Raw genomic sequence first — 23,382 nt, 5'->3', positions numbered from 1 at the left:
CCAGAGTGTTTCAGGGGTAAGTGATGCTGGCTGGAATCAGTAGATAAGAAATATCAGTGTTCAGCCTTTTAAAATGAAGTGAGTCTTGGTCTTCTGGGCATGCACAGGGAAATGCAAAATTCAGATTTTTCTGAGAACAATTAGCATCTTACTTCTTCCCTCCTAATTTGCAGGCCTAGAATCCCCAGTAAAACCAATGGGTCTTCAGACTCTGTGCCAGCTCTGACCTGGTGTAATGCTGGGAAGTCACAGAAGGACTGGGCTCCACTGTTAATGCCACCTAGAGCCAGCAAGGAATGTTGTGGCATATTTGATACCCTCTGTCAGTCAGTAAATCACAGAAAAGTCTCAGAATTCTGCATTTCCCAGTGCATCCCCATATCTGAGTGTCAGGGACATTTAAAAGATTCTTATTATAGCTTGACCAACCTGTCAGTTCCCAAGCTCAGCTTTGCCTTCTATCAAAACCTGTCATGTGCATTTCCGGGGGTTAGGGACACCTCTCTGCACTCTCCAATTGACTTCCAGACCTCACTCTCTACTTGAGGTAATGGAGTGCCAACAAAAATCAATCCTCCACATTCAATCCAGGTTTGAACGCCAGTATGAATCTTTGTGGTGAACCAGGTTCAGTACCATCTGGCCCTTCAGCTTTTCAAGAGTATTTTCAAAAATGTAATTATTTTGTGTCTGAAGTCTGCTCAAGAGCCTGTTCAGTCTCTTTTCCTATGGTAAATTAAAGGGATGTAAAACTCAAACCAAAAAGCAACGTCTTTTATAGCACAAATTGGAAGTTCTGGAAATAGCATGCTGTAAGTTATATGTTTACTCAAGACAGAAGTTACACATTCCTCCTTGTCTGAAATATGTTAATTATTTTGGTTACCTCAAGGTGCCAAATGGAACTTCATGACAGCACCTGCATCTCAGCTGGAAGGTCATGGGTTTATGTTCCAGGATCGAGACAAGTGCACAGGATCTGTGTCAAGGTTGTAGCACAAATAGAAACAGTTGCTTCTGTTCTCATTTGTTGAAAGATTTGCATTTCCACGGTGTTTCAGTGCAGCTCTAAACGGGCTTGCCTATCAGGTGTGAAACATAGCTCTACCTGCTGTCTAAAATACATATTAAATAAATAGCACAAACACTTTGTAAAAGATGAGAGGATTTTTCCCAGAGTAATAGGCAACATTTATCCCTCAACCTTAATTACTAAAGTGTATTATTTATGGGAGATTGCTGCGTAAAATTTAGCTGCTTAATCTCCTATATTAAAAGGTTATTTTTCTGAAAATGATTTTATTCTAATTTTGAGATTTGTAATCAATGCTATTAACTATTTAATTTAATAAATGTTATTCATTTTAATCTTAATAGTGCTTTAAAAGGAATTTGTTGGCAATAAACTACAATGAGAAGCCCTGAGATCATAGAGAGTATGATGGAAATACAAATCCTTCTTTCAAAAATAAGTCACAATATAAACAGAAACTATTTGTGTTACAACTGACATGGAAAAGCATCCCAGAGCAGCTTACGGAGATATCAGCAAGAAAGCAGACATTGTACCAAGGGAAGAGCGATCAGAAACGATGACCAGTTTAGAAGGGTGGGGGTGAGGAGGAATTTCCTTTGATCCTTACATTTCTGTTATCATTCTTGCAAATTTCCACTGCACCCACTCCACAGCCTCTATTATCCATTTCATAATATGGCAACTAGAACTGCATACAGTATTTCTACGTGTGGGCTAACCAACATTTGACACAAGTTTAGTAACAACATAGCAGAAGAAAGTTCAGTATCAAATTCAGAAGCTTATCTCCCACATCTGGGAAGAGAAGGACATGTTGGGGAGCTCAGACACCAGAATCACAATCATTTTCAAGAAAGGTGAGAAGTCTGATTGTAGTAACCACAGGGATTTCTGCCACAGCGAATGTTGTCACCAGGGTTCTCCTGAATTGCCTCCTCCAATGTGGTCACAGACCACATTGCACTATAGAACAATGGACAGAATCTCAACTCCACATCAACTCCAAGAGAAATGCAGGGAGTACCATCAACCACTGTATGTGGCCCTTCTTGGCCTCGATATACCTTTGACTTCTTCAATAAAAGGGACTGTGGAGCATCTTTCTCAAATCTGGCTGCCTGGAAAATTCATTTTTCAATGATGGTTTGCAAGTAATTCTCTTAATCAACAGATTTCTAACGGATCCTATCACTGTACAGAATGGTGTCAAGCAAAGCTGCATCATCTCACTGACACTACAATCCTTCTTGCTCCAGTGATGCATCTCATGTACAGCAATTTGAATGCACAGGAATGTAAGTTGCAGAGACTAGTCGACTCAACCCAAGACGTCATTTCTCCCCATCATCAGTAGTATCTACAGGAGGCACTGCCGCAAGTAGGTAACATCCAAAGATCCCCACCATTCCAGGCGATGCCATCTTCTTGCATCTACCATCAGGCAGGAGGTGCAGAAGCCTGAAGTCCCACACCACCAGGTTCAAGAACAGCTACTTGCCTTCAACCATTCCGTTCTGGAACCAAGCTCAACCCTAATCACTGCAGTTTAGTAACATTATGACTACTTTGTTCTAATTGTGTTCTTTCTTGTAAAAAAAAAGTGTATAATTTATGTTTTTCTTGTAAATACTATTTATATGATGCTATGTGCCTGTGATGCTGCTGCAAGTAAGTTTTCCATTGCACCAATGCATACGTGTACTAAGGCATATGACAATAAACTGGACTTAAATTTGAACTTCAGTTTGTAGTGATTTGCCTAAAGTGCAAGTTCAATGCTTTCATTCTGTAATTCATTGCAAGCTTCCTCAGAATTACATCTACTGCATTACCATTGTTTACTGTCTGCTTTTTGAGCCAGTAAAGATAGTCAAACAAGGTTTTTCCCTTTTGAAATCAAAATAAGGCTGCTTCTGTCTAATATGATTATGCTTGAAGGTGGTGATTTCTGAACAGGAGACACAAGAGATTGCAGATTATAGCAGCCAGAGCAATGTGAAGTATTCCATTATGCTTTAGGAGGAAACTCTGTTGCCTTGGAAGAGATGTTGGGAACCACAGAACAAAGGGGCACAGTAAAGTAACCATGTAATCAAATGCCTGGTCAGTCTCAATTGAAACCATAGCTGAGACAGCTTTACAGCCCTGTGGACTATTCCATTATAAACATCCCACTGTGAGCTATCTGGAGGACAGGAGAAGCAGGTAGGGGTATTTGGGATCTGACATGTGGAAAAGTACTATTTGATAGATTACAAATCCCAGATAACCACTCTGGTAATTTAGGAACCAAATGGTTAAAATAATTATAGGATGGCACCAGCAGCAATTTGAAGTAGTTAAGGAAACACATGCAGATAAGGATCGGAATTAAGGCTGTCTAAAGGCACTAAAGAACTAAGAGATGTATAAAAGTTGCCTTACAAGACGACCAGCAGCAGTGAATCCGGAGACCAACCAATGAAGACAACCCTGAGTCAGGGACTCAGAAGAACTTGCCATGATCGAACCCCAGTCAGGTTCATCAAGAGTGGGTAATATCTGAAAACAAGTGGCGAGTTTTGGAAGTTGTGAAAATAAACTAAAGAGCTGTGCAAATATCTAAAAGAGTTGTGTAACTAAAAGAGTTGTGAAACTAAGTTAAGTAATTGTTTGAAACTATGTTGTGAATCTTTCAGTTGTATTAATCACAATTGATTCAACTAGTTGTTAGGCAAAGGCATTGTCTGGTGTATTTTATCATGCACTATATTTAATTGGCAACAAGACACTGAATGTGGAGCAAAAGAAACTGCTGGAGACATCTATGGAGGAAGGATAGATGATGTTTCGGGTCAAGACTCTGCATCAAGTCTGAGAGTATAGAAAGGAGATAACTAATATAAAAAGGAGAGGGAGGAGGGGGATGAAAAAAGTTCACGAAGTACAAATACAGTCTTCAATAAAAGTTGCATCATAGGTTAGCAATGCCTTTAAGGAAGCAAATCAAGCAGGATTTAGTTCTAGATTTCTAGAATTTAAAAGTAGCAAAATTATGCTAGATCTATATTAAGCATTGATAAAAATCACACTTGAGTACTATGTAAAAAGTATTGAGAGGCACAATTTAGATTCTAAGGATCATATCAGAAATGTGAAAGTATACACATCAGCAAAGAATGAACAGACAAAGTCCCTTTGCTGTTAAGGAAAAAAAATAGTTTTGATTACATGGGTACAAAGAATAATTCTGCCTAAGAAAGAGCATAACTAAAGGCCTCCAAAGTGAGACAGTTACCAAAAATAAAACGCAGTAGAGAATTAAGAAACCTTTTTACCCAAACTGTGCTGAGTATTTTGAATTTGTTATCACAGGGTGTGGTTGAGGCAAATGGTACAGATGCATTTAAAGGGAGGCAGAGGAAGCACAAAAATGAGGAGGGAAAACATGTCGAGGTGGGAACCACGTGGAGTTTAAATGCCACCATAAATTGATTAGGCCGAATAACCTGTTTGTCTCAAACATCTTAGATGAAAAAAGGAAAATAAGCTTGCAAAATTATCTCAATGGAACAAGGGAGATATTTGCTGTTCAATCTGACTGCTGCTCTATTTGGCAGCATTAGTCTGCTAGTTAGAAAATAAAAATGGGTATCTTCTATTAGGCTATAACACAGAAGCTTATCAAGGTCTGATCATTGGGCCCTTAGTCAATTAAAGAGGAAAAATTATCATTACTGTAACATTAACCAAAGAGGCTTTAACTTTGAAAAAGATTACAACTGTAATTGAACAATTTAGCATAGAGTTTTGTTAAGCACTAGAGCACTGAAGATACGATTATGTGGGAGTTAAGGGAGAGGGATCAGAACAAGTAAGCGTTGTGGAGTCATGAGAAAGACAGTAATTGAATCATCCCTGATGTAACATGCTTCCATTAGCAGCACTCCTTATACGCAGAATTTTGGCAAAAGCATTCTGAAAATAGTGACCTGATCACTACATTTCAAAGAAAAACAGCTGTGTCATCTTTCTACCCCCCACCCTATCAATTGGTTACAAAACCTGTAACCTCATCCATATGTAATAGTGCTAATTACAGTGGGCAGAATTTCAATCTTATGATATAGTAGATGCACTCTGGTGGGAAGGTTGCAGCCTTGTCTGTTTATTATAAAATCAGCAGTCTGGTGGAGAAAGATCGATCAGACAATAAACGATGAATCAGGCTGCACATAGCCAATTGCAACAATCAAAGTAAGACAAAATTCTTACTAGTTGCTGTGAAGAAACATTCTTTTTTCCTCTGCAGGACTGTAGCTCCAAATGGACCCAACAATATCAAAATTAAAAAGAAAACAACAGATGCTGGAAGTCTGAAATATAAACAGAAAATGCTGGAAACAATCAACAGGTCAGGCAACAATGTGGAAAGAGAAACAATTAATATTTCAGGTCAGAAACCCTTCCTCAAAATTGGGGAAAAAAATTTTAAGTTGCGTAGGTGGTAATGGAAGAAGATAGATAGGACAGAGGAAACATCTGCGATAACACAAAGCTACAGTTGCCATGGACGTAGGTTGCAGAGGTCCTCTGGTAAATGGGTTAGAGGATGAAAGAACAAGCAAAAAAAGCATTAAATATTGCCAAATGAAGGGCTATGGGGAGAAATAATACTGAATCGATACCATGGATGACTTACGGTACAACAGGCATTTCTGAAAGACAGGAAAAGTGAGTTACTTTAAGTTGTAGGAATAGATAGAATCCAGAAGGATGCAACATGCCCACTTGGAAGATGAGGTGCTGTCCCTCAAACTTGCATTGGGCCTTGTTGTAACAGTGCAGAAAGCCACAGGCAGATAGGTCAGAGAGAGTGGGATGGAGAATTAAAGTGGCAGGCAACAGGAAGCTTGGTCATCCCTGAAGACCGAATGCAGGCACTCCACATAGTTAGCGCCCAATCGGCATTTGGTTTCTCCAAGGTAAAGACTGCGTAGTGAACACTGAATGCAGCACATTTGATTGGAGAGAATGCAAGTGAATACTAATCTGGTGGGGCAAGAGCAGGTTGAAACAATGGGGCTGCTTGGCAGTCCTGCATGTGGATCTTGGGAAGAGGTAGAAATGGGCTGTAGTGGGCTGGGAGGTTATAAAGCTGAAAGCTGTGCAGGGCATATCTCCCAAGGAAATGAGGTAGTGGGGCTATAGTCACGAGGGAGATACAAGGATATATCTAAGAGCTGGCATGTGGCCTCTGTGAGGTTCATCAGACCACTATCATCAAACCTGTCAGCGACGGTTTTCTTGTAACGTCAGGGTTGATTCTTAGTGATCAGAATGCTGCTAGTTCAGAAGGGGACGGACAAGTGAGGGGAGTGAAAACATCAAGATGATCAACATCACATCAGCAGTTAGAAAGGGGTTCAGGTAGAGCAAGAATTCTGGAGACAGGAGATGGGCCCACACCTAGGGCAAAGACTCCTCGCCAAAGGAACAGCCGCAGAAGTGGCAGAAGATTTCAGCGTCATGTCAGGCTTGGAATCCATTAAGGCGAGGACCTGAGCGAAGAAGCAGAGGTCTCTGCCAAGGGCCCTTCAGGATAAGAGAAGGGAAGATCAAAAGGAATGGTGGAAACAGCAGGTGCTGGAGAGAGAAAAAGAGGAAGAGGGAGAGCGCTTGGGTCAAAGAAAAGTGAAGGGGGAAAGAAAGGAACATCAAAAACCAATAACATGTTACTAGTGGTCTGAAAGGACTTTCTAATTTTACCACACAGTCCCATACTTGGGGTATTACCCTTCCATCAAAGTGAACATGGCCAAAAAATATCCATTTGTCACTACGTCAACTTTACTAATTACTTCCAGTAGTTTATATTTTACTAGTAGTTTAGTGTTAATTGACTGAAGAGTACTGAGTTGGGGCACATATACACTAACCAGAAATTACCACTTTCTTGCGATTAGTAAATTCATTCATTCAACCTATTTGAGTGCTTTGATATAAAAAAAAACAAAGTCATCAAAACCATTCAATGACTTTAACCAAAAATGCTTTCAGGACCAGGAAATCAAAAAATCTTCAGTAAAAGTTGTCATTTATGCTCAGCAGACAGTCTAAAAGCATGCACGACCTGACCAAAATTATAAAAGTGAGCAAAAACAAGCAAAAGCCCAGGAACCCTGACAGTGACATTTGCTTAGAACATCATGCAACACATCCAATGTAGACAAAAGCAGCAATGGTGAACAAAGGAAAACTAAAATCAGTGTTAAGAAATTGTAACTAAATTGCTAGATTATGCACAATTTCAAACACAGTGAGAACATTTATCAAAATTAGCTATCTTCAGAAATGGATGAGAAGATAATTGCAAAATACCAGAGGCTGCAGAAAGGCTGGATGTTCTTAAAAATAAAATCACATTGACCTTGTGGGTGGAAGTCTTCATAGAGATATAGATTGAAACAAGTGTTTTAGTCTCAGTTGGAAATTTTGTTTGAGACTTAAGTATTCATTATATCCTTCTGCAGATAGTCCTGCAGTTGTAGTTTTTCCACCCTAATCTTAAGTACATCTGGAATCTACCACAACAAAAGTCAAAAATGGGCTATATGGGTCATGGTGGAAACAAAACATCCTAAGTGTTCATCTCAATATATTTTACCTCAATAGTTTTATTTTTGAACTTTTTTCTCGGCTTCAATAATATCCATTATGCATGTGTTAACTAATATAACCAGGTGTTCAGAAAGTAGGTCTTCCATAATTTAAGCAACTTTTGTATGTTTCAAGTAATGTAGCATTAATTTAACGAGACTTTGGAACCACATCCTCAATGAACCATCAAGGGTGCTCCTCAAAAATTAAGCATTTTTCTACATTGTATGTCATATCTATGTATCAGACATTACCTTAACACATGGTATCCAGATCCTGACAAATATGTGAAGTGATCAGCTTGTCTTGTTGTGGACAATGGGTCTACCCTTGTTAAAAGCCACTTCAATAAGCCATTAGGGTGGAGGAAACAAGACAGCCAAAATTTACCAAAATAAAATGCATTCTTTTAAATCAAGCTTATTAAATATCTGGACTAAATTATCGACAAAACCCCATTCCTGGCTGCATATTTTAATTGTTTCTCAGATTTTATAGTTCAGAATTTATTTACTTTGCATTTATTGAATTATATAGGGTAAAAATTACAGCATGTACAAAGCAACTAAACATAATATTTACACCTCTTTTTACAGACAAGAGGTCCACATACAGGTACATGATTGCAATTTAAAACAAATAAAATCATTCTGTACATCAAGGGATGAAGATCACTTAGTAATTTTAGTGGTCCTTGATCGTAGTCGCCTCTTCATGATTAAATGATCAGTTTCCTTTTCATTCAGCTCTATTATCTGCAATGTTTTAAAGTTTTCTGGTTAAATTCTGTAAATGTTACAAAATTACCAAAGCTAATTTGATATTTGAATTACATAATCATTCCCATCAATAACTATAATGGATTGCTGGTTTTCACAGATCAAAGGATATTCTGAGCATTGTATTATTGATTTACAATTAAATCAAATATACCGTCAACTGCAGCTCTGGATCAGATAACATGTTTATTGCTAATGTTTTTTAAAATAGTGATTGTTCTTAATGCATTAGCAATTATACTATGTAAATATTACTAATTATTACTAATTCTTTTTCTAGTTCTACAAGCAAAACTTTGCTTTTCTTTTTAGCTGTAATAATATTTAATATTTCAAACTTACTAAACATTACAAAATCTGCTTTACTATACTCTTGTATTACTTGTATAAATATTATTCATAAAAACTACCAATTATAAAGAAGCAAGTTCTTCTTAAAAATAGAAAGAAACCAGTGCATTGTGATTTACTGGTTTCTACAAGTGCACTTACTGGTTGAGATGGGAAATTCATGGGTGATGATATATCTTGCTTATACAGCTTCCGTCTTGTTCTTCTGGGTTTTGAATTATTACAGGTAGCTTCCACTTTTAGGTTCTTGGGGGAGCTCAATGTTTCCATTAACTTTTTGGCTGAAAACAAATGCAAATTACAAACAAGCAATCCACAAGGTCTGCAAACAAGTGGTGATTTAAATTAGTAATGAACACTACCATTTTATGGTAGATTTCTTGAGCTGGTATTGTATCAAGTCAAAAGTAAGCTTGAAATCCAATTAAGATCCACTTTACTGAAAAATGACAATTATTGGTGTGTAACACATTAACTCATTCATTTTAAAAGTTTTTTAGACTTAATGTGGGCTAGATCAAGCCTGCTTCCTCAAATTCCGACCTTTCCTGCCCAAGTCCAGTAGCATAGCCCAGATGGCAACTACATCTTGGTTAACACAGTGGGTGATCCTTCCTCCAAAACAATCTTCAAGTAGCATAGCTGGGGATAGGGCTTTACTAGTGGTGAGGCAATTTAGCAGTTTTTATACCTCCAACACTAAAATATTAAAACCGAGTAATGAAAAAATAATTAAAGATAAAAATATTGATCAAAGCAAAATAATTTTAAAAAGGCCATAATTCACGTTGAAATTGTGCTTTGGTTATTGTGCTGTATCCAATACGCTGTAAAAATGTGTGTAGCAATTCACCATGACTTATGGACACACCATACAAACAAGTGAGGTCCCAGAAACATTATTAAGTTCAAATGAGAACTATTCTTAAAAGAAAACATGTTTACATACAACATTCCTGCAGTAATTGACACTATTTTCTTTTAACACAAGCTACCACTTTCTCTTCAAGAGACCACTTAGAGAGTTGTTTCAGAAATTGACAAGCAATCACTTCTATTGATACTTGTGCAATGACACTCCATTAAACAATGTAACATGCACTGATACTTCAAGCTTATTGAAACCAGCCATTGAGCATGGGACATTCTCTAGCACTGTAACTAGGCAGAGGAAGACAATAAATGCTCATGTTAATTAGCCCTCATCAACATTATTTATATCAATACCATGGAGGAATGATTACTGTATTGAGTGATTTTTGTGTATTTTCCAACTGTTGGATAAAGTTGACTTATGGATATCTGTAAAATTTAATCTGTTTGTAACCTGGGTGCAACATATATTTGAAAAATACACAGATAACACGGGAAATTTTTGGATTTGGTTTGACTCAATGAAATATTAAATCAATGCACAATTTGAAATGTGAAAGTTTGTATAATCTTCAAGTTCTAGAATTGTAGAGAATAACAAAGTCACAGAAAATGGAATTAGGCTCTTCGGCCCACTGAATCCATGCTGACCATCAAACACCCGTTTACACTAATTGCAGTTTATTCTCCCCACATTCCCACCAACTCCCCCACCGCCACCACCCCCTAGATTTCACTACTCACTTACATATTAAGGCAAGTATACAGTTGCCAAATTAATCTACCAACCCACATCTTTGGGATGTGGGAGGAAACCCACACAGTTACAGGAGAATGTGTAGACTCCACACAGTCAGCACTGGAGGTCAGGATTTACGTTGGGTCACCAGAACTGTGGGGCAGCAGCTTCACTTGCTGTGCCACTATGCTACCCTATATAAATGCTGTCCTGCATTTACAGCAAGTGTGATACTTGCTTCAGTTTGAATAGCCTAACCACAGAGAGCACAATTTGACCCAAAAGGTAAACAAGGCTGGTTGTCACAAACAGATTTTACTACAACTTGGCAAACAAGATAGAGAGTACTAACCTTTGCTCTGAAGAGCTGTTGGAGAATTATGCAATAAATCTCCAATTTTCTGCAATGTTCCATCTTTCCTTTTGTATGACCCGAGACTTGAGACTGAGGGATTTTTTCCCAACCCATCAGTTGTACCTTTTGCATCCTGAAACAATAAATCTTGAATTAAGACCCTGCAATTCCATAACATTCTTTTGCCATATTGTCAATTTGTATTTGCAATGGATGTTGTACAGATAAGAGTGTCAGTTTCACCTATTCTCTAACTAGCAATTTATTTTGATAGAAAAATTCAATTCTGGAACAACAGTTCCATTTATCTGCTTTAAAAAAGCTGCAGCATCAAACTGGAGGGTCCTGTCTGCTTGGTTCTCCAGTTAATTTCCTACTGTTTACAAGCCAGAAGGACTAGGTGCTTCACAATACCCTGTAGGAAGATGCTTAATTGATTTGTGAGAAGTTGTTTCTGCTTTGTGTCTTTGGTGAAATAAATTTCATCAGCATGCTTTTCATTTGCTTGTTTTCAACCCTATAAATTGTGCATGGCATAATTCAGAATTATGTAATTGAAAACTACTTCTCCTCACACCAGCCTCACCCCACATCATCCACTTCCAGGTTGTTTCACATCACTTCAGAATTTCAACTGGGCATTTCCAATTTCAAGTCACACTTCCCCACCAATGGGATTTGTGTGTCAAGAGCACATAAGATAATGCCAGCCCCTATTCAATGCTCCTTTAAGAGCAATGCAGAAGGACTTGGACTGTAACTGCTCCAGGATTACCCATCACCAGACATTCTTGGGAAACTAGGTTTAACTACCACACCACTGGACAAATAACAACTACCAGCTGTTAATTACCTAATCCCTTTGAACTTTCCCATTCATTTGTCCTACCAGACCAGACATCCTTGGGGTCAGTCAAGTCCCTGTCCCTGATCTGGATCCCTACACCCTCCCACCCCTCCACAACCACTACAAACCTCACTTTCAATTGATTTTGCTGATCCCACATTCCTGCACCACTGATCCTACTGGTCCTATTCTTGCCTCTCAATCCCCCTCCATTCACAGCTAGACCCAATGCCATTCTCCTCACCCTACAACATAACATTCATCTTGATTTCTTCTGCCTCCTCTACAGCAAAGTGCCAATACTGATCTTTACACCATTTCCAGCATCAGAAATATACCAGAAACATAAGCACATTGCTGATCTTTTAAGAGGTACACTTTTGGCACCAAAAATGTACATTGTACAAACACTCATAGGTTGGAGCTGCATACACAACTGAAGTTTTCAACAGAAGCTCTAATTTGTGGGCATCCTGCTGCATACAAACACACCTCATTAGGACCCACTAGAACTTTGCCACAAATCTTTTAAATGTACACAAATTTGCATCTGACATACTGAACTGATTTTCTATTGAAGCCAAGTATCCAAACAAATCAACACAAGTAGGACACGGCTGTTTTACATTTTAAACATGGCAGAAATATTATTCTGAATGCCTGACAATTAAGAATGTTTGTTCCTTAAAGGTTATATTTGAATACCCATTTAAAAATTTACAGTTTCTTGACCTAGTCTTTTCTAATGGAGCTCTTTGCCTCATTGTCAGAAAATTATTTCTAGTTTCTGAGAACTTTGAAGACTTCAGTTTCTTTATTATACTTGAGCTTTTGTACAATTTTATTTTCCTTGTATTTTTATATATGTTTCATTTGAAAATAAACATTCCTTAATTTTTGGTCTGAACTTTGACAGCATATTTTCCATCTTTTGAAGCTCATTAAACATGGTGACAACTACCATGCAAGTGAAAAATCAAAGAACTGGAAATGCAAAATAAACAAAAATTGCTGGAAGCATTCAACAGTTTATGCAACATCTGTTGAAACAGAGTTAACATTTCAGGTTAAAGACCCTTTTTGTCGGAACTGGAAAAGAGAAAAACAAGTTAGTTTTAAGTTGCAGAGAAGGTGCGAAGGAGGAACAGATAGGTCAAAAGGCACATAGGTGACAGGATGAGGCCAGGTTGCTATGGGGATAAGTTTTGAGGTCCTCTTGTAAATAGGGTACGCAGGACAGTTAGATAGCATTTCCTTTATCCGGAAATGTGGCTTGCCCACTACCATACTGGACAGATCCCCTTGACCACATCATATCTTTCTAGCATCTCTGCTCTAACCCATTTTCCTGTACAGAGCAAGGATGGAGTTCCACTCCACCAGACTCTACATTCAACAGATCATTCTTTGTAATTTCTATTAGCTGCAACAACATTCCTTTCTCATCTCCCTGTGCCACACTTCCATCCCCACTAAAAACCCTTCTTGGGGCACTTTCCCATGCAAACAGAGGAGAATCAACAGCTGTCCTTTTACCTCTTCCCTTCCCACTAAGTCATTTCCTCAGCACTGGAGACACCAAACACAAATAGAGTCACCACTTTGCAGAGTGCCTGTGTTCCGTCTATAGTGGCCATGCTGAGCTTCCTATTGTCTACCAGTTTAATTCTCCATTCCACTCCCACACTGGCCCATTTATAGCCACCTGCATTAATAAGGCCAATGCAAGCTTCACATCTTCCATCTGGGCATCTTGCAGTCTTCTGGACTAAATATGAAATCCTGCAACCTCAGAGATCTGTTTCTCATATCAGAACTGGCCATTCTTGATGCAAGTCATCCAGCTGTGATAGTAACATGGCATGTTGTGTCTCAAGGTCACAACCCCAAAGCACAAAGACATGAATCATTATATATGAGCAGTCAGTTTCTGAGGAACTCTATGATGGTACCTTCTATTGTAAAAAAAATAAAACCATGTTAATCAATTATGTTTTCAGTGATACATAAGGCAGAGGAATTATGGTTAATGTACTAATGCTGCAGTAAAAATTGAAGCTATTTAATGTCACAAACAGTAATTTTTAGGCTAAAATACATAGTTCTATAATAGGTTTTGCATATATTTTGAAAGAACACCAACATGAAAATTCACTGTAATATAGTTCAGACTAGTCAAATGGACTGTATTCTTTCATGCAAGTGGAGTATATATATTCCAAATGTGCCAAATGGTATTAGCAACATAAGATTTTTACAACGTGGGGAAGGAAACACACACTACTATAAGGAAACAATTCTTTATATTAAAAGCACACCAACTCCCAATTGGATCTGCGCCACTAGATATACCCTTCCCATAGCACTTAATAGCCAGGCTAGTTATTCAATCTGTTAATGCCCCACAGTACTGCAGACCAGCCTGGCTCAGTTAAAGCACATCTTTCCTTCACAACACAAATAGACATAACTGTGCAATAATGACTGAATGAAAGTTATTAACAATTATGTTTTGTGATAATAAAATAACAAGCTTCCTAAAAGTTAATAGTTGACCAACCTCCTCTGCCATGCTGATAATAGTGGGAGTAGAAACGATGGGAGGTGCATTGCGTATCAATCTAGATACAGTTATATTTTTCTTGTTTTCACAGTCATCATCATTCTAAAAGTACAAAAGAAGGGTAAAAATAGTTAGAACTCATGCTTATCCTTTTTATATTTTCTCAGGAAAGGAAATTTCCAGTGGACAGCAGTAAACAGGGAAAGAGACAACATCTGTGCACGTGTTGGGAGAGGCAATGGAAATTAAGAGGTCACCTTTCCATGCTAAATTACTGTTTGTTGTAATGAATAATTTACAGCCAGAAGATTTTTATTCTTTTTTTTCCTGATTCGCAGCTCTCAAAACTAAAGTTACCCTTGAAAGCCATGAAGAGATTCTCTCATCTCAATTCAGGTGTATAGACGAGAATAATGGTCTGTGCAATTTGTGTAACTGAATTGAATTATAGACATGGTTGTTGCAATAAAGGCACTGATCTCATTAAATTGCACCAGGAAAATAGTACACCTACAGCCAAAGTGCTGAAAAAAAATGCCAATTAAACCTCAGACTCATTTAGTTCTGCAACATTACCAACTCTACCCCCTCAAGTTGTAGAACTAAAATGGTTTCAAAAACAAAAATGTGTAGCTTTTTTCTTTAAAATTCTGCCGTTTAGCTAAAAACAATGCAAAATCTTGCATTAAATTTTGCTAAATTCTGAACTGCACTTACTATTTTATTCCTGAGTCACTGAAAATATTGAAATGTCATTTGTTTTATCATTTGGAACCAGAGAAACACAAGACCTATCTTTTCCTTCTTTTAAAAAAGTATTGAAGCTGTGTACATCAATTTATTAAATGTGTTGGTGTAAAAATTAGTCTCGTGATAAACAGGTACAGTGTTGATTTTTCAGGCACTCCATCCAATATTATTTTTTAAATTTTAATGCAATGGAATATCTGGAAGGAGTCAAGGGTAACCAGTTTGAGGTGCTCATTTATAGATCGCACCCAAAAGAGGATTTTTTTTTACCCCTCGTATCTAAGCTACACCCATAGGGCATAATGTCTCACTAAATAATTAATTTTTCAAGTATGACAGTCAACCAACAACCCAAAAAGCTCTACACTACCAATGATCAGGAGTCAACAATCACAAATTCAAGTACGTTACAAAAACTTCATCTGCATTTGAGTAGCAATTTTAATTATGCACATACAAAAATTGGCTGAAAACATCTCAATTATAAAACTTGAGTAATTCAGAAATTAAAAACTTTACTCATGTGATCTAAAATCTTTTCTACAATTTCCCACCACATAAGCCTACCTACTTGTCAGCCTGGCACTTGGGTTAATTCACTTTCTGAACCTAGTTTGCTTACATGGATCTGCCACACAGCTGTTTTGTTAGGATGTCTGTGAACAAGTAAGGCATTGTTGCCTTTAAGAACATATTTAATGTTGCTTTCTGCATGTGCACCTTGGCCCCTAGTTTATCCCACTTCCCTCATACTATTATTATTTCTTTCCCCATCTACTTTCCATCATATTGTTAATTTCTCTCAGACATGAATAGTCCAGCTCCATTACTTGTCTACCTTCCAAGTTAGAAATAAAATTTAATGCAATAAATTGTTAACAGTAGAGGGAAGGAATTAGGTTCAACCCCTGTGCCTTAGAACAACTCATATCAATTTCGAGTAGATGAATACAGGGAAAGCACATCTTGAAAGAGAAAAGTAACCTTAAAAAAATCTAACTGCAATGATACAGTCAATGTATGCAAGGTAAAATGCATTCGTCCAATATAAGCACCACATTCCTTTAGATACAGACAAGAATACAATGATGAAATTAAATCATTATTCATCAGTGCCCTCTATCCCCACACATGCACATTATGCAAAGTATGTTGTCTGCAATAAAGAAAAGCAATTGTTACAAAATACAAATTGGAAAATAGGAAAGAATTTAAAAATGGAAAATGCATAGTAACCAAATTGTAACTAAACGAGAAAAGCAAAAGATTCAGATGTTGAGGAGTTTGTTAATGCCACAACACTTACTGCACATGGTGTTAATAGGGCAACAATACTACAATGTGACTATACTTTCAAATACCAAGAACTTTTCTTGTTCTCATTAAATGTTTTTTTAATTATTGTATTTTGACAAAATAGTCACATTTGTTTACCAAAAGATAGTGTTCTATTTAATTCTAGCCAACCAAAGCTAATTAATTTTCTCATACTGAATCACACAAATTAAATTCTTGACAAAGTCATATTTGAGTTTCCCCCAAGAAACAAAAACTTTTATAATGTTAACTGTAAAAGACAAACAGCATCTAGTGCATTAGATATTTATACCATACCCACTTTCAAATTAATCACCAGCTAATTTAATGCACTGTTAAGAGTAGTAACAAGATGTACATAGTAAATCCTAGGATCTGATGCTCAGTTGATTTTCCTTTCTCATGACTCAGCAGTGATAAGCAGACTTCTCTGGAAATCTGAACCAGAGTTTCAGGAAGCAGAGATTCACCAGAATATTAGGGCTGTCAGGGTTCCATTATTTGGTCTACAATACCTCAAGTTCAGAATTTTAAGACTACTTCATTGATTTCCTTAAAATTGTAATGAGATTAAGATATGTGTAAATACAGATAAAATTTTCCAGTAGAATGCATAACATGTTTTAAATGTATAGCTGGAAATGAAATCCAGGAACATTTTTCTTTTAAGCATGAAGGGACAGTGAAAATCTAAAATTATATTCCCCCAAAGGCTGTAGATTGAGCCAAATAAAATTTTCAAGATGGGTCAATATTTATTTTGATAGTTAAAGAGATCAAATGATTATGTAAAAACAGCAGGCAAATGGAGTTGCAACTAATCCCATTTCTATGCCGACCAGTTAAAGAGAAACCAGTTTATATCCATGGGAAGCAATTGAAAACAACCATTGCTTTATTGCACCACTGGGTTTGGATGGACTGAGAGAGAAAAAAATCTATTAGGGTTACTTCATCTGACGTAACCAGCTGAACCTGACAATGCTGTCCTTCATGATGGAATGACCCAACCTTTATTGCCCAGTGAAGTAGTTGACACTGGCTGGTACCCATAACTAGTACTGAATACCATCAAGAATTTCTTTTAAATTGTGAAATTTTTAAAAATTAAGAACACTAAATCACAGATGCATGTAATTTTTGAATGGCCAGTGTTAATTTTTACATTGTGTACAAGCCCTGTGACTTCCATTTTGCGTACAGAATATACAAATGAACACTTCATACTTGATTTGAGATTTGTTAATTGGAGGGAGACAAAATGACCTGTATTATATGAAAGCTTAGATAGCAGCATTTCACACTTGAACTGGAATAATCAAAGATTTGAAAGGTTTATGACCATTTAAATAGAACACTGGATTATGGATAATCAATCCCAATTAGTTGAAAAACATGATGATGCTGGAGGAACTCTGAAGGAACCCTGAAGGGTCCTGACCCGAAACGTTGACCGTCTGCTTTTCTCCACGGATGCTGCCTGGCGTGCTGTGTTCCTCCACCGTCATCGTGTTTTTCATCTAGATTCCAGCATCTGCAGTCCTTTGTTTCTCTAATCCCAATTAGTTAAGGGATTAGATTGATATTTCAATTATATTTGCATTAAAGTGTCATTGAGAAAGATACTACTACTTTATTCAGCAACACTAATTGTACCTTATAAATGCCAGCTGCTGAGGATTTCTTTGGAGAATTGCTTTTCCAGCAGGCTGACAGCATACCACTCTTGAAGGGTAATTGTAAAGTGAGGGGAAAATGTATATATAAATAAAATCATAACATTTGGAAACTTTAAAATATTGCATCATATTTGGGGAGGTACTTATGTAAAATTCACTTCTAAAGACTAAACAGACCAGTTTGAAAATGCAATCCTTATTTATGGATAAAAGAATTACTCAAAACAAATCATAATTTTTAGAATGATGATGTAAAACATTGATGGATCAAACGAAATACATTTTTAAAGACTTAAACCACCCCATCTACTTTAAATAAAACCTTTATTCTGATAAGATGGTGCACAAACATTTCAACGACCACATGGATAAAAGCATCTTTGAGATTCAAGTTATAATAAGCAGTCGATAAGTGGTATTTGCAGCTGGCAAAATGCCAGGTTTTCTTTGAAACCAGCTTTGAAAGGTTATACACGTGCATGGACCATTTCTGAATAAGACAAAACTGAAGATCAGTTCCCTACTCTAAATGAAAAACATCTTTAGTTAATCTGCTCAAACCTTGACATAAAGTCACCCAAATACATATGGCCTTAGCAGCAGACAACCTTAAGTTGTAAACAATTTCATGAAGCTTTAAAATCCATTTGTGCATATTGCCTCACAAACAGTGATGTGGTAACCAAAAGTGTAGGTCGAAGGATGATTATTAGCCAGTAGATGGGATGATTCTTTGAAATAGGACCATGGCATTCAATTTAGTATCTCACATCCAAAAATGGTAGTTACAGTGCAGAACTATTGGTACTGCAAAAGGGTGACAGCCTAGAATTTGAGCTTGTCTTTTATGTGGGGGTTGAATCTACAAGCCTTCTGACTCAGAGGTGGGATTGATACACACATGGATGCAACCAGATTTTTAAAAAATTATACTGAATGTAAAATAGAAATCTAACAAAAATAACAGAGCAAGTATTTTACATGGATTCTTTACCTCTTCCATTGCAAAGCTTTTTCTTTTTCTGCTGTTGGTTCTGGGTATTTTCACACTGATCAAATTGCCCCTTGGTTCTTTTACTGACATCTTGTTCGGTTGAAGAGGTGTAAAATGAATTTCTAGTTCAGGTTTTGGAAATCTACTTATCCTTGCTCCATTTTCTGATGAAACTTCTGAAGAATCCAGGACAGTTTCGGACTAACCAACAAATAAAATAAAACATTAAAATGAATCATCTGATTGAGATTTTAAAGTTAAAGGTCATATGATCTTATATTAAAGCATCAAAATTATGCAATTATTTTATCCGCTTAATATCATTCTCAAGATCTGAACATGAAGTCAGCCCTCATGGTAATGAATCCCACCTACCACCACCACCCTCCCCCCCCCCCCCCCCCCCAAAAAAAGCCCTGACCAACTTGCTTTTAAATATTTTCTGTTAGATCCAGATGCAGGAATTTGCATTTCACATGGCACCAGCCTGTCAGCCTATCTGTTGCAACTTGTTCAGAATAAAACCTTGCATCATCCGGTGTGCATCTTTTCTAGAAAAGTATTTTTTCTAGAAAAGTATTTTTTCTAAAAAAAATTAGTTGAACACGTGTACATAAACATCCCCCCTCACCTCCATTGGGCACTCCTTTGCAGAATCCTTGAGTCTTTTTATTTCTTCATCTTTCTGTTTATTGCTGGTTATAAGATTCCCAAGCTGCACTTCCAACTCCTTTACTAAGCTGTCCCTTTCTTCTCGCCACATCTGCATTTCCTTTTCCTTCTTAACCATTTCAGATGCTAGGTTTTTCTTAAAGAAAATAAAATGATTAAAACTGAATTGTTCCAAACATTCAAAGTTGTCGTATTTAATATACACAATTACAATTTACATAGAAACTCGCCCTTAGGACCAGCCAACAGACTGGCATAGATATTCTCAGGAAGATTTTGACATTCCATTAAAGATCCACTTTGGCAAATTCAGGGACGAGATGTCAGCAAACAAGGTGCCACAAATAGCAAATGAGACATGTTTTTTTTTAATTTTTTTAATTTTTGATTTTTATAAAAGAAAAAAAAACCCAAATCAATAAGAAAAATTATAAACAATATATCAAACCAAACTAAACAGAAAAATTTCAAAAAGAAGAAAAAAAAGACTGGACTGAAATTTCTCAGTAGAAACAGAGCAATATTATGTCGTCAACTCCGTTCCTCTAAATTGGAGAATTACTGATTATTGAAGGGGGATCTATATCATGTGAAAATATTGAATAAATGGACTCCAAATATCTTCAATTTAAGCGAAGGATCAACAGTACCACTCCTAATTTTTTCCAAGTTTAAACATGATATAGTTTGAGAGAACCATTGAAAAGTAGTAGGGGGTATTGGATCCTTCCATTTAAGCAAACTGGATCGTTTGGCCATTAATGTAACAAAGGTAATCATACGGTAAGTGGAAGCAGATAAATGGCCAGACTCTGTCCTTGGTAATCCAAAAATTGCAGTGATAGAGTGAGGTTGTAAATCAATATTCAATACAGTTGAGATAATGTTAAAAATGTCTTTCCAATATTTTTCCAAAAGAGGACAGGACCAAAACATGTGTGTCAGAGAAGCCACATTCAATTTACATCTGTCACATATAGGATTTATATGGTGATAAAAATGGGCTAGCTTATCTTTTGACATTCAATTTACATCTGTCACATATAGGATTTATATGGTGATAAAAACGGGCTAGCTTATCTGTGGACTACCTTAAACTGTATCAACGAGGGTCTGGCACACATTGAAGATGTATTAACTAAATGAAGAATTTTCTTCCATGTCTCTGTCGGTAAAGATGTCTGGAGTTTGCTTTCCCATTTATTCTTAATTTTGTCCAGTGATTCTGGACGTATTTTCATAATTAAATCATAGATTATTGCTATCAAGCCCTTCTGATAAGGATTAAGACCTAAAATTTTTTCCGTAATTTCAGTTTTGTAAAGTGTTGGAAAAGAGAGTATAGTAGCTTTTAAAAAATTTCTAATCTGCAAATATCGAAAAAAGTGTGATCTAGACAAATTGTATTTGTTAGACAGTTGTTCAAAAGATGAAAAACAGTTATCAATGAATAAATCACAAAAACATATTATTCCCTTCCTTTTCCATACGGAAAAAGCTGAGTCAACTATGGATGGGTGAAAGAAAAAATTAGATTGAATGGGACTTGACGAGTTAAATTTATTCAATCCAAAAAATTTACAAAATTGAAACCATATTCGTATTGTATGTTTAACAATTGGGTTAATCATGTGCTTACTTAATTTGGTAAGTGCAAAAGGGAGTGAAGCTCCTAAAATAGAAACTGGTGAAAATTCAAGTAACGATTGGTGCTCAAGGTGTACCCATTTGGGGCATTGAATTACCTCTGAATCTTGTATCCAAAAAATTAAATTTCTGATATTACTTGCCCAATAATATCATCTAAAGATAGGCAGGGGCATACCAGCATCCTTTTTCAGTTTTTGTAAATATTTCTTACTTAACCTTGGGTTTTTATTCTGCCAAATATATGAAAGAATTTTAGAATCAATAGTGTCAAAAAAAAGATTTCAGGACGAAAGTTGGAATCGCTTGAAATAAACATAAAAATTTTGGTAAAATATTCATGTTAACCGCATTAATTTGGCCTACCAATGATAAAGACAGTGGGGACCATTTAGTAAATAATTGTTTAACATGATCAATTAAAGGCAACAGATTAGCTTTAAATAAGTCCTTATGTTTCTTGGTAATTTTAACACCTAAATACATAAAATAGTCAGTTACCAATCTAAAAGGTAATTGCCTGTAAATTGGGGTTTGCATATTTAATGGAAAAAGTTTGCTCTTATTAAGATTTAATCTATAGCCAGAAAAAACACTAAACTGATCTAGTAGTGATAGTACTGTGAGAATATATTTCTAATCTGGAGGAATCTAAAGTAGAGAGGTATCTTATGAATCTTCTGTCCACGAGTAATGCCACATATATTTGAAGGATCCCGAAGTGCAATAGCCAAGGGTTCCAAAGCAATATCAAATAATAAAAGGGCTTAAAGGGCAACCTTGTCTAGTACCTCGAAAAAGCCTAAACAAAGGAGATCTTTGATTATTAGTAAGTATTGAAGCCATAGGTGTATAATAAATCAGTTTAATCGCAGATATAAATTTAGGGCTGAAATTAAATTTTTGAAGTGTAATCAATAGATATTCCCATTCGACTCTGTCAAACGCCTTTTCAGCATCTAGTGAGACAATACATTCTGGAATTTGGGATGAAGGGGTATATATAATATTCATTAATCTCCAAATATTAAAATGTAAATAATGATTCTGAATAAATCTAGTCTGGTCTTCAGAGATAATTTGTGGAAGAACCTTTTCCAATCTAAAGACCAATACTTTGGAAAATATTTTTGAATCTACATTTAATAAAGAAATAGGTCTATAAGATGCAATCAGTGGGATCTTTATCCTTTTTAAGAATTAAAGAAATAGTTGCTTCATAGAAAGATTGTGGTAGTTTACCCACTGATAGGGCATCTTTAAAAATTTTTGTTAACCAGGGAACAAGAATATCAGAAAAGGATTTAAAAAATTCGGCTGTATATCCGTCAGGGCCAGGTGCTTTACCAGAGTTCATTGAAAATATTACTTTATTTCTTCCTCCGAAATGGGAGCATCTAACGTAGAACGACATCTGTTTTGTTGGTTAGGTTCAGAAGTAATTGTTAGCTAGGCAAATGACAGAACTACTCAGCTCATATGCAAATTGTGTCATAGGATCTTTTATACCCATCTCAAGGTGCATATAAAACTTTCCTTTAACATAGCCAAAGAATAAAGCAGCATATTTTCGTTCTTCCTCTCCACACAGGGCTGTTAGCTTAAATAATCGTCGTTGTCGCGGCTATCCCTTGAGATCGAGGATGATGGTCTTCGTTCCGTTGATCAGAAGTAGCCCACAGAGCGAAGATGCCTGTGCATGTTTGTTTAACGTGTACTTGATGTTGCACTTCAAAAAGCACACGATACTTCACAAATCAACCAACTGATGGATTTGTTGCAGCTTTCATCCGCCTTCACAGCCGTTGAGTTTGAAATAACTTCGTCCGCCAGTTCCACCGTTGAGGTCTTGGTTAGACTGTTCTCTGTCAGGGACCTCACCATCGACCTTACCGCCATGGGTGACCCTACCAGGAGCATAGCTCCAGACAGCATCGCTCCAGACAGCATCGCTCTCGGGATCTCAGGACCACACAAGCTTCTCCGCTACGACAAGGTGACAATCCACGGAGAAACTTAAATAATAGTTACACTCTGGTAGGACTTGAATCTATAATTTTGAGTGCTGCCAATGAAGCAACTTGAGACTTAATGCAAATTGTTGGAAGCTTTAACAAGTGCAGTGCAACTCGACTCCTGTA

The 23,382-nt window shown here is 36.7% G+C and overlaps 1 protein-coding gene across 3 annotated transcripts in view; it reads right to left on the bottom strand.

Annotated features, from left to right (window-relative positions):
• Positions 1–7,650: 7,650 nt before the first annotated feature.
• Positions 7,651–23,382, bottom strand: part of kif20bb (kinesin family member 20Bb) — a 59,445-nt gene continuing 43,713 nt past the window's right edge. For 2 of the 3 annotated variants that reach the window (XM_052027634.1, XM_052027633.1), the window contains exons 28-34: positions 19,554–19,730; positions 18,923–19,123; positions 17,906–17,974; positions 14,180–14,284; positions 10,770–10,905; positions 8,947–9,086; positions 7,651–8,430 (exon numbers count right to left, since the gene is read on the bottom strand). In XM_052027634.1, the coding sequence (XP_051883594.1) occupies positions 8,347–8,430; positions 8,947–9,086; positions 10,770–10,905; positions 14,180–14,284; positions 17,906–17,974; positions 18,923–19,123; positions 19,554–19,730 (912 nt within the window). In that variant the 3' untranslated portion in view covers positions 7,651–8,346. The remainder of the gene's footprint in view (positions 8,431–8,946; positions 9,087–10,769; positions 10,906–14,179; positions 14,285–17,905; positions 17,975–18,922; positions 19,124–19,553; positions 19,731–23,382) is intronic. The other variant, XM_052027635.1, reaches the window with a different exon arrangement.

The sequence above is a fragment of the Pristis pectinata genome, chromosome 12 (genome assembly GCF_009764475.1).
Source record: "Pristis pectinata isolate sPriPec2 chromosome 12, sPriPec2.1.pri, whole genome shotgun sequence".
Lineage (NCBI taxonomy): Eukaryota > Metazoa > Chordata > Chondrichthyes > Rhinopristiformes > Pristidae > Pristis > Pristis pectinata.
Note: the sequence above shows the minus strand (reverse complement) of the source record. Positions and strands in the feature narration are given on the sequence as shown.